A 12,940-nucleotide genomic window follows, 5' to 3' on the forward strand; every position below is an offset into this window, starting at 1 on the left:
TCAAACAAGACAAGCAATTTATGTTGTGGTCATTCCAGAAAAAGCAAAATAAAGACACCTGGTTCCTATGGATAATGTTCAAGGACATTATCAATAGCCACCCAGTTGTGTCTTTTGTACTTACATGGTTTTAGTGTTGGAGATGTGTCCCCCAAGCGTCTCTCGAATACTCTGAAGTTTAGACAAAGATCTAACACTAGGGTTTGCTAAGTACTATTTAACTTGGGTAAAATGTATTTTTAATGCATTATTCCACCAAATATATATATATATATATATATATATATATATATATATATATATATATATATATATATTGCCAGAAACATTTGCCTTTTCATATTATATGCCTCATTTGCTGAAAAATATCACAATTTCAATATTCATTAAATGTTTACCTTTATGACAAATGCTGCTACTTTTTTTAAAGATTATATCACAAAAGATAGGACTAGAAATGATGCACTACATACAGGTGCCGGCTGTATCAGCTGGAAGTTACAGGAGCCCTATGGCAATGAGGGTCCATGCCTACAATGTTGTCCATCATAGTTCCTATACCATATCTTATCATATCTTCAGAACATATTTATTAACATATTTGTTATCTACTGTGTACCCTGCACTTGAATTGCTGCCCCCATGGCTACACAGCAGCTTGTTTATATAAACTATAGTAGAGTTTCTGAAGCAAATACACCAGTTTTACCAGTGCAGGGCAACAACACATGATATTGTCATTCCTTTAAAATACTTTCATTTTTTGGTGTTCCTTAAAGTCAGTCCTAATCCTAAACATCAGTGCTCAACCTTACTAATGCTTTTCTGGCTGAATGGAAGCAAATCCATTCAATGAGTTTGTAAAATATAGTTGAAAGCCTTCCAAGAGTAAATGCTGATAGCAGCAAATGAGGCACCCCTTACATATTCATACCCTTGGTTTGGGAAATAGATGCTGGACAGTATGGTAGACAGCATGGTGTTCAATTACTTCTACTTTGCTGTAAAGTACATGTTCCATCTGAAAATGAAAATAAAGTTCTGCAACTAAAATGGGTATCCTTGGATATATTATTTAATGCAAGCAGTGACAAGTAATACTAATGATGACGATATAAATATGTAATGCACAAGTGCCATGAATATCCTGCAAATTATATCCTTATAAATGGTGCTTAGTGAAGTCATCGGTTATGTGTTCAGTGATGTAATCTTTGTCATGACTCATGACTGCAACTTGTGTCCTCCAATAAATAATGTAGCCCGCTGTTGTAAAATATGAGGATATGAACAATCCATTCATACAGGACGTACAATATATTTTACAGCAGGGGGTAAATTATTCATTATATAGACCTATATAGACCTCCATCAATGTTTTTCATTGCTAAGGTCATTTGATCATGAGACATTGATAGTTAATGCACAAATATGTTTTCTTCAGAATATGGAGGTAGTTTAAAGATCCCAGTAAGTTTTAAGAATCTGCTTACAATTAAGATACCATACTGAGTCTTAATGTGACATTTCTGAAGGACACAGATGTTGTCAGACCCATAGCATTTCCATTTTGCTGTAATGGTAGGCAGACAGCCTGTAAAACATCAGAGAGTAATTTAATTTTCTGGGTGTATCTTGTTAACCTTGCAATTTTGTTTTCTGCTGCTCTGATTCTTGATGTATTGTCTATGAAATCTGTTTTCCATGCCAGGGCAGAAGAAAACACACAACTAATCTAATACCTGCAATGAAATGCAGACTTGGTTGTACAATATACAACTAGCTTATGAAATACTAGCAGATTGCCAAACCAAATTCATGAAAAAAAAAGCATTTTATAAATGATTTGTTTCTTATTGTAAATAATGTAGGGCGACGTTCTTTGCTTGTGCACAATTTTCTATCTATTGCTAAGAAAAACAGTTTGGATTTAAATCAGAGATATTCTCAAATTGTGCTCAGGCGTGCCTCACCTGCTGGGCATGTTTGTTAAGATGTATGTGCTAGGTAGCACAAATTAGTTTTTACTGCCCAAAATGTTGCCCTGTGTGTATATCCTAAACTGTTTTTGAAGCCTCAAGACAGGTGAAGCTCTATCATCATGCGTTCTGCATCTTCGGATAGTATTTTGCTTGCTCTGGCTCTACTAAAACACCATTTAGCAGGAAACATTCAGCAGTTTGTTCTTTGAAACATATATTTATCTCTATGGATTACTAGACCTGAAGCAAAGATATAACAAAACTTTACACTATTTATAAGGATATAATTGTTCATGGACTGTTGATTTTTTCCTGGGACCGACCCTTACAAGGGAGATGTTTGTATTGGTTATAAACTAGCATGCTGCCTGTGACATCCAGACATGACTATCCCTCTCGATACCTCTCTTGCAAACCTTTGCAGTTCCTCACAAATACAGCAACTCACATGAGATCTGAATACACAATGCTCAGACCATAACAAAGTAAAGCCTTATAGTACACGGACAATGCCTGTGTTAATGCAATAGGTTTTATTTTTTCCTATGCATAAGGTTTTTTTTTTTTAAACATAATGTTATAGTCACTGATATGTATTTTCAAAAAGTTGGAAGACAAACGAAAAATTCAAGACCACTTTGGTTTGTAAAAACATATGCCTACAGTTAGTCAAAGTTTCTCAAACAAGTAATTATAGGACTATGGTAAACTTATTGGACATTCAAATAAATAAGACTAATGCAGTAATATAGAATAAGTGAAATAAAATTTGGTTATGATCATGTGTTTTTGGAAGCATTTGCCTTGTTCCACAAAGAAAATATCACTGATCTAGTGATTATTATTATTAACAGAAAGCAATCAGATTTACAGCTCACCTTTGAAAAGTTGTTGTTCCTTCTTCATGGCCCCACTACTTATGTTATTTACCCCAAACGTAGGCTTTTGGAGCAAATAGTGGTACTTACATTGAGTGAGAATCCCAAAAAGTGCTGTTTTAAAGATCTCCTTGGCGTCTTCCATTTTTTCTTCATCAGCTGCCTTCTCATTCATAAGTCGCCGTACGTGACTGTTTGCTGACTGGATCATGGAATAAAATTGGTTTGCTGATCGCCTGTTTACTTCTCCTCGCTCAATCCAAGTAAAAAGCACGGTGATGGCTTCACAAAATTTGGTATCATCTAAAAAAGCAATAGTCGTTTTTTTGTTTGTTTTTCTTAAAATAATCACACTGTGATCACATAAAATGTGAATGTTAATAATATATGTGAAATATAATGAGATCAACAATGACCCAATCACAGTAGTTCAGCCAAACGAAATGCAGATGCACACCTGGTCCCTCTTTCAACGTCCACGGTGCATGGACCATAGGAGGACGGCACCCCCAACAAATGGTATATAATAGAATTAATCCAGCACACGAAATCTGCTCAAGGGTTATTACCCGTATTTAATGTCAAGCCAAACAGGTTACAACGTTTCGGGGGCGTACCCCTTCGACAATTAATTCTATTACGTACCAATCACAGTAGTACCATGAAACCACTCGCAGCAGGCCATAGGGGTTTAAAACGCCAACAAATTCCCCATTTAGCTGAACTGAAAAAAGTAGTGAAAAGTTTTTCAAAATAAAGTTAAAGTCTATTTACTTTAGACATTCCACTTCCACATAATGTATCCCATGACCTAAATGGACGAAAATCTTCATAAACATGTTCCCAATCTGACTGTTCTAAAGTCATTATTATCAATTTCTCTCTATCACTCATAGAAAATACATTTTGTGGGCCAATATCAATGGCACTTTGGCTGCAAGCTACTGATGTCTAGACATCATGTCTACATAAGTCATGACCTCAGGTTCTATAGCCTGCCTGTGTAATTTTCTTTAATAATCCTGTGGGTAGGAAAGCTGTTTTTGAATGTGATTACTTGGAGACAGGTGTTTGAACTAGAAAAGAAATAAAGGTCTTTTTCCCACAGCACAGCATACAAAACACATTACGCCTATTGAAGAGTAGCTGGTCATAATATACAACGTATAATGGGCCATGAACAGTTTGTTTAACCCTAAAATTAACTTTTGCAGTACAGTGTACACAGTTCTGTTCTGCAGTCTCAGAATGCAGAATGTAGTATACTGCTACCTGTCTTATGTAGGATGTTAAACAAAGCCATCCCCCCCACCCCCATAATGAAAGGAAATATAAATCTAAGCAACTTTCCAATGTAAATGAATTAAACATTTTCAGTGGTTTTATAGGTATTCGTAAAGCAAAATGGTTGGCTGATTATATCCTGTGTGCTTCCAAATTGAAATCATGAAACAATGTGGAAGGGGCCAGATACTAAGTTACCTGGAGGTGAACTTACTTTGGTTTCATCGTTTTTAAAAGTCAAAATCAGGAATGCAGCGGGAAAAAAAGGGATTTCATTTGGTTTTCAACTGCAACTACATTCAGAATCTTCAACCCACCCCATGTCATGAGGGAGACAATGATCCAGTCCTGGTGTTTTCCCTATGCCCTTTTTGCCAGGTACATGTCCTGGCACTTTTTCTCCACAGCCCGGCTCCCCTGCACCCCCAGTGCACACACCAAGTTATTTTCTGACCTGTGGACTGGCAATCTGTGGATTCTGGAGGGGCTGCTGTAAGATTCCATAGACAGTCACTAATTATTGGGTAGGTGGGGGTGCTGTTTGCACCCCTGTGCAACTGATATGCTATGGCCTATTTTAAAACCTAATCCAGACCTGGTTTCAACCCACCACCTATAGGCATGACCTATAGGTAACTTTTAATGTACATTCTTATTTTAAAAAGTAGTTTTTTAGTGTCAGTATCACTTTAAGCAACAGATACATACATAATATTAAGTGTAATTTTAAGGAATCTTACCTAACTGGAATAAATATATATATATATATATATATATATATATATATATATATATATATATATATATGTAAAAATTGCCCTTTTACATCTTTTCCTTTTAGCCATTTTATGATATTCTCCGTGCTGCCTCAGAGATCACCTGATCAGAAATACTGCAGCTCTAAGTGTAACAGGAAGAAGTGTGTAAGCAAAAGACAGAACTCTGTATGTTAATTGGCTCATGTGACCTATTATTATTATTAACATGTATTTATATAGCGCCAACATATTGCGTAGCACTGTACTAACATATATGGTTTGTTTGTGTGCACCGTAAAAAGTAGAATCGCAGTGGAAGGCCCTTGTTTCTTAAAATGGCAATTCTGTATTTAGGATTTCCCAATGGCACATACTATTAAGCACATATATTATTATGAAAATGGTTTATATACATGAAGCAGGGTTTTACATAAGAGCTGCTTTATGCAATATATTTTTTTAAAAAACCTACATTGTTCGGGGGTATAGTTTTCTCCTTTAACCAGGTCACGCAACTCCCAGTTCCTTAATTCATGCGTCACAAAACAGTGGTAACTGTTTTGAGTCAGGTCTGTAGTCAAATTTATAATCAGGTTCTGGTTTCTTCTGGTTAACAACATTCTCCAATTTCGAAATCATGTCATAATTTTGTGCCAGAGCACACCAAGGAGATTTCCAACCAGGTAAGTCAATAAAGTTTGAGGTTTATTGTGTCCAACGTTTCAGTTCCTTACAGGAACTTTCATCAGGGAAGGAACTGAAACGTGGGATAGAATAAACCTCACACTTTGACTTACCTGGGTGGAAATCTCCTTGGCTTATGCTCTACTTCTTGGTGAAACTTGCTTGGTTTCTAGCATTCTATGACTGCTAACACTTTACTATAGTTATTGCACCAATTGATCTATGGATAAAATAATAGATATAAACTTAAGATGAACACCTTTTTCTAAGTAAAGGTGGCCATACACTGGCAGATTAAAGCTGTCTATTTAGACCGATTCGGCATCTTATTTGCCAGTGTACGGGGTCTTTTAACGGGCCTCCCCGATGGATATCTGGCCAAGATATCTATCTGGAAGGTTTGATTTTTTTTGGCGATCTATGACCGCATCGGCTACTTGATGCGGTCCTCAACCTGTCTGCACCCATTCTCTTCGCTCTAATACCGTCGTTCGCCCCTGAGGCCGAACGTTCAGATTAACCAGATTGGGCATATCGGGGGAAAGATCCACTCATTTGATCACCTCACCAAATGAGCGGATCTTATTGTGTAAGGCCATCTTAAGCGCTTCCTTCAGAGTTGCCTTTTAGAGTATAAACCAGCTGAGATTTCCCAGTTTCAGGGAATTCCTAAAGGCTCAACGAATAAGCACTGCACAAGAAAATTCATCCCATTTGTCTCTGTTTGTACCGAAGATTATGGAATGGAATGCCAAAATAAGATGTATAGATCTATTTTTAAAACATAGAGTAGCATTGTGTTGATTGCTTTAAAGGGGCTCGTACACTGACCAACACTCCAGGTATCCAACTGAAGAGTCTGCTGGCCAAATGGACTGATAATGTGTTATTTGGCCATACAGACAGACGGCCCAGTACCTGTATCTGTTTGAGTGGGTTATTGGCTACTCTCACCTACTCATCTGACAATGCACACTATTTACCCAGCAAGAAGATGTGATGGCAAATTACATTTTGAGCGTGGACAGCCAGGTAAAATCAAATTTGGTCTGCCTGTAAATAATGGGGTCTGTAAGTAATGAACTAAACCCAAACCATAATATGCATATTCATATGTTGCATCCATTCTATCCAACAAGATCCGAGGAACAATATTAAAGGAATTGTTCAGTGTAAAAATAAAAACTGGGTAAATAGATTTTTCTAATATAGTTAGTTAGCCAAAAAATGTAATGTATAAATCCTGAAGTGATTTGATGTATAACATGTCAGCCAGAACACTACTTCCTGCTTTTCAGCTCTCTTGGTTTGCTTTGACTGGTTACCCTGGCTACCAGGCAGTAACCAATCAGAGACTTGAGGGGGGGGGGCACATGGGTCATATCTATTGCTTTTGAATCTGAGCTGAATGCTGAGGATCAATTACAAACTCACTGAACAGAAATGTACCATGTGGCCCCCCTTCAAGTCACTGACTAACTCAGAGTTAGAGAGCTGAAAAGCAGGAAGTAGTGTTCTGTTCTCTTATGTCAGACATCCAGTCACTCCAGCCTTTATACATTACATTTTTGGCTAACTAACTATATTAGAAACATTTTTTATTTTGCACAGCCTATCTGTTTACACAGTTTTTATTTTCACACTGAACTGTTCCTTTAAGGGAAGAGCACTATGCCCAACTATGCTTTTATTTTTACATGGTTCAGAGAAACACTGTGAGACTGTGGAAAACTATACAAACACATTTTGTACTGTTCAGTACATACTAGAAAGCATCTAAATTGGAAGCCTGGAAAATAATCTCTAAAACCTTATTGTTGCAGGCAATTTATCCCAAGCTGCAGTGTGACCCATTTAGACTAAAGCCACTACATATCTTGCAATGCAGTTGCACTAAAGATGTTGGTAGAAACTGTTACACAGCATATTAAAGTGGACCTGTCACCTACACATAAAAAACTGCATAATGAAAGTCCTTTCCAAATTAAATATGGAACCCCAAAATTTTTTTCATTAACACATCCATACCTGTTATAAAGGTGTTTAAATATCTAAACTGTCAATCAAATATTACCTGCCCCGCCTCTATGCCCGTGGCATAGAGGAGGGGCAGTCAATTACTTTCACTTTCCATTCAGCACTTCCTAGATGTCACTGCTCTCCTCACATTCCCCCCTTCCTTTCTGAGGCTCTATAATTGTGTAGGGCACTGCACATGGACATTAGGTCCCTCATTCTGGGTCATACACAAGATTTTGGGGTGATACACAATTTCCCTTAATAAATGTGTCCACAAAATGGCTGCTGCCTGCTTGCTGTGATTGTATAATTCCAAAACAGAAGGAAACAAAATTTAAATAATAAATACAGTGTAAGTAAAGTTTATTTTGCTCAACTAACATGATAGAAAAGAATTTGAAATTATTTCTTAGGGTGACAGGTCCCCTTTAAGATTACCTTTAAGTTTCTCAGCAAGCATTGCTGCTTCGTGTTCTGAATAATGCATAATAGCTGGAGGTGACGGGGGTCTCAGCTTGTCTACCTCTAATTTGCGTCTATGCCGTTCTTCTCTGGCAAGCATTCTCTGCTTGCATTCCCACTCATAAAAGTCATCTCTTGCTTGAGCAAAATCAACATGAAGGCGGCCAGAGTCCTTTTTGTCTGTGCTGGATCCCAGTCTCATCCGATAGCCTGGATAGACAGATGACATTGTTATTGTTAACTTGTTAGGCTTCTTACCGTAGTTGCCATTAACCACTTGCCTAACAGCTGTGTGGAACTTTATGAGAACTACCTGACTGACACAGAGCAGTGATTCCTAACTCATGGATCTGCCCAAAAATGGGTCCTTAAAGGGATACTGTCATGGGAAAAACATTTTTTTTCAAAATGAATCAGTTAATAGTGCTGCTCCAGCAGAATTCTGCACTGAAATCCATTTCTCAAAAGAGCAAACAGATTTTTTTATATTCAATTTTGAAATCTGACATGGGGCTAGACATTTTGTCAATTTCCCAGCTGCCCCATGTCATGTGACTTGTGCTCTGATAAACTTCAATCACTCTTTACTGCTGTACTGCAAGTTGGAGTGATTATCACCCCCTCCCTTTTCCCCCCAGCAGCCAAACAAAAGAACAATGGGAAGGTAACCAGATAACAGCTCCCTAACACAAGATAACAGCTGCCTGGTAGATCTAAGAACAACACTCAATTGTAAAAACCCATGTCCCACTGAGACTCCTTCAGTTACATTGAGAAGGAGAAACAGCAGCCTGCCAAAAAGCATTACTCTCCTGAAGTGCAGGCACAAGTCACATGACATGGGGCAGCTGGGAAATTGACAAAATGTCTAGCCCCGTGTCAGATTTCAAAATTGAATATAAAAAAATCTGTTTGCTCTTTTGAGAAATGGATTTCAGTGCAGAATTCTGCTGGAGCAGCACTATTAACTGATTCATTTTGAAAAAAAATTTTTTTCCCATGACAGTATCCCTTTAAGCCAGGGGTGTCCAAACTACGGCCCGCGGGCCAAATGCGGCCGGATATCCATTTTTAATTGGCCCGCAGAGTGCAGAAATCCCTCCCCCCTCTCAGCATCCATAAAAAAAAAAGTTTCCTTCCACGGCGTCATTGAGGGGCGGAACCTACAGTGCTTCACAGAAGCTACAGAAGCCTGTCCTAAACTCCGCCCTCCCCTCCCCGTGACTGGAGTTTAGTGTAGTGCGGGGAGGGAGGGGGAGCCAGTAAACAAACTGAAAGCATGGCTCCAACTGCTGCCTAACCTGGCCTGGATTTCCTGCATGATCTCATGAACTGTGAGTAAAACTGTTCGGTGCTTGGCTTGGGGGAGGGGTGGATTTAGTGAGGCTGCAGTCGGGCAAGGGAGTCAGTTACAGATCGAGTGTGTGAGTTACTGTGTGTGTGCCTATCTGTATGTGTACCACTGTGTGTGTGTGTGTGTGTGTGTCATTGTATGTGTGTGTGTGTGTATATCTGTCTGTATGTGTTTCACTGTGTGTGTGTGTGTCACTGTATGTTTGTGTGCCTCACTGTATGTGTGTGTGTCTGTCTGTATGTGTCACTGTGTGTGTGTGTATGTCATTGTGTGTGTGTGTGTGTCACTGTATGTGTGTGTGTGTATCTGTCTGTATGTGTGTGTGTGTCTATGTGTGTTACTATATGTATGTGTTTCACTGTGTGTGTCACTGTGTGTGTGTGTGTGTATCTGTCTGTGTGTTTGTATGTGTGTGTTACTTATTTAAAATTTGTAAAATGAACATGGTAATCGGGGGGTGTGGCCACAAAATGGGCGTGTCCACAGTGAGTGGCCCGGCTGTTTGTATATTTTACCGCATATGGCCCTTGGTGAAAAAAGTTTGGACACCCCTGCCTTAAGCATTGTAGTATGGGCATCCATAATTAATAAAGTAATGTTCATCGCTGTAAACAATTCTTTGACTCGCAAAAGATACTTTGGGTCCCATGAAAATAAAAATGGTAATGTACAACATTTACAATCCACCCATAATGCAACATTCTTCCCACAAAATTCAACAACGAAGCACAACATTTCATAGCAGATAGAGTGACACAAAGATTTGTACTTGTTATTGTGTGCAATAGGTACTTGTACTTTGTAGGAGAAGGGGTATCAAATAGGGAGGACATGGGCAAACAATGGCATGTCCTTCAACTTTGTGGGTGTTTAAATTGCATGAACATTGAGCGCCTACAGGCACCACATACAAAGGGAATAGGGTTGCCACCTTTCCCGCTCAATGAACTCCGGGGTGAGGCGGGGCCATGACACAGTGGGGGGCTGCCTAATTTGGAAAACTGGGCAGCCAGTCTTGACCTGAACTGCCCTTCAAAAAAAACCGGCTGTTCGGGTCAAAACCGGACAAGTGACAACCCTACACGGGAACCCAGTCGAAGAAACTGTATGGTAAAGAGCTTAACAGCACAGAAGAGTTCTGTGCCCTGCACCTAATGTACCACAGTCTTATTGTTGTTGGATAGTAAATTTAAAGTAAATTTAATTCAATTTAATGCCCAGCATTACATTCAGGTAGAAAAAAAAAAGCAGCAAAATACCTAAGTTAAGAGATGTGGGTTGAGCTTGATATGGCAATGGTAAGGGAGTACGCAAAAAACAATCAACGGCCTTAAAAATGATTTTGGCATGCTTATTTTAACCCTTTGTTAGGTGACAGGCCCTACACTACATGCTGACGTGTAAAGAAATAGGTGGCATAGTTTAAAGAGCCCACCAGAAACAGAAAAGGATCTACACAAGTGCACTATGGTCTTTCAGTATGAGCAACATACATTTTAGGTTTGATGTTACTTAAAGGGACAAATATAGATCTTTTGATATTATTTTTTTTTAAATAACAGACACTTAAAAGAATGCATTCAGTGCATAGTGCCGTTTTTCTTTCCTAAAAATGGCATGCTAGTTTATTAGAAAAAGGAGAATCGATTTTTCTCAATTAAAATAATCTCCTTGCTCCTCAGACACCCAAGGAGTTACGGTATGAACACACTTTTAAAATTAAAGAAGAAGAAAGAAAGAACATTGTTTGTGGTTGTATAGATTTTTCTATAAATTTTTCCAGTTCCTTAAGCCCACTTGTACTTAGGAATTTCCAAGACAATGACCAATTTCCAATAATTCAATTGGATACCCTGTGGATACCCTAAAGAATAACCAATTGAATTATTGGAAATTGGTCATTGGCTTCGGGAAAAAAATCCTAAGTGCAATTGAGTTAAAGGAACTGGAAAAATTTATAAAAAGATCTATACAGCCACAAACAAGGTTCTTTCTTTCTTCTTCTTAAATTTTAAAAGTGAGTTTTTTTCCTAGGCCAGGACTTTTGTTGGGAGAAAACAGCAGTGGTGCACTGGCATTTCACATATGTTCCTAGTGGTGCCTATTCCTAGAAAATCTGTGTTTGTGCATGCACATTAGAGTAAACCCCCCAAGATTTACTGTACTGTGCTTGCATCAAATGCCAGAGGAAAGGAGATCTAAGGCAAGGAGAAGTTGTTGCAGTACTAACAGTAGCATAAGCCCAATGAAAAACTATTTCACTGGGGAGTGCCTTACATTTTGGCATCACCAAGTGAAACTGGGGACTTCTGGGGGAATGTAATTAAAGTTGGGAAAACAGTTTGCACAAGTAAGAATAAAATTAAAATTTTGCAATGTAATATTCTTTCTTGAACTGTTATTGCATTGCGAATTTTAAGTGCTTGAAGGTGTTGTAATCTTTTGGTGCAAACGTAACTTTTTCAGTTAGAACTTTTATTACATTCCCTGCACACTGGTGCAAACTATAACATTTGCAAACCTTCTTCCACTGTCGGAAGAAGTCGATAAACAGTTTCCGGGTTGGCAAAAGCTATATTAAATTCACTTAAATGGCATCACTTTTCACATTGTGAATATTTTTTCTGTTATGGCTTTTACTACATTCTCCCATTTACATTTAAAACGAATGTGCTGTTTCTTCACAGGTCTTTGTTGCCTGTAGGAAATCGCCTCTCCTGCAGGTTATAAAGCAGCGTAAAAGACCTTTGCACTGGCATGAATATAAATTGCCACTCAAGTGATATGTTTCACCTGCAGGGATTAACATTCATGCCCATGCAAAGGTATTTTCAGATGCTTTGTTGCCCATGGCAGACATATTCTATAGCAACAAATCACCCTTCGTGCAGGTCAGGACTGAGACTAAAAATAGAACCAAAGAGCACCCTTACTGACTTAAAAAATAGTGACAGTCTATGGCATTTTACAGCAGTGCCTCTGGCATTTAGCAAAACCCCCAGATTGCTAGTCCAGGCCTGTTCACTTGCCATAACTCTTTAAGAGATATTTCAAATAATGCTAAATCAGATAATTTAGTGAACACTAGGCCATTATCAATACTGCTGTATCTAAACAATAAACGTTTCTGTATGTCCTTGTTTACACCACGTGCTTTATCCCTTCCTAAAACGAATCCATCTTTCCAGTATTTTTAATAGTTTTTTTTATGCAAAAGATTTTTTTTATAAGTTTTCATGTTGTGTCACTTTTAGATTCAGTGCACTATGTATAAATAACTGCATTAAAAAAGAGGTGATTCGGATTTGCAGTTCATAAGAATTTGGGGATAGGCAGTGAGACTTTGGAAAGAGTGAGGTCTACATCTTGATAGACTCTGTGAAATAACAGAAGCATGCTAGTTGTGCTTAACTGAGGAAAAGCATGATTCTATAACAAGGGTTATTGTAAAAGTGGTGTATTTCGGTAATGTATTTCTGATCCATGGTAATATCAGACTGCAACAAGGTGACAGCAATA

The 12,940-nt window shown here is 38.2% G+C and overlaps 1 protein-coding gene across 6 annotated transcripts in view; it reads right to left on the reverse strand.

The window, feature by feature from the left end:
- The window catches only part of enox1.S (ecto-NOX disulfide-thiol exchanger 1 S homeolog), a 129,134-nt gene that overhangs the window by 60,212 nt on the left and 55,982 nt on the right, over nt 1–12,940 (reverse strand). For all 6 annotated transcript variants that reach the window (XM_041582936.1, XM_041582935.1, XM_041582934.1 and 3 more), the window contains 2 exon segments: nt 8,044–8,277; nt 2,951–3,163 (listed from right to left, as the gene is read on the reverse strand). In XM_041582936.1, coding sequence (XP_041438870.1) covers nt 2,951–3,163; nt 8,044–8,277 — 447 coding nt within the window.

Source organism: Xenopus laevis, chromosome 2S, assembly GCF_017654675.1.
Source record: "Xenopus laevis strain J_2021 chromosome 2S, Xenopus_laevis_v10.1, whole genome shotgun sequence".
In the NCBI taxonomy this organism is placed as follows: domain Eukaryota; kingdom Metazoa; phylum Chordata; class Amphibia; order Anura; family Pipidae; genus Xenopus; species Xenopus laevis.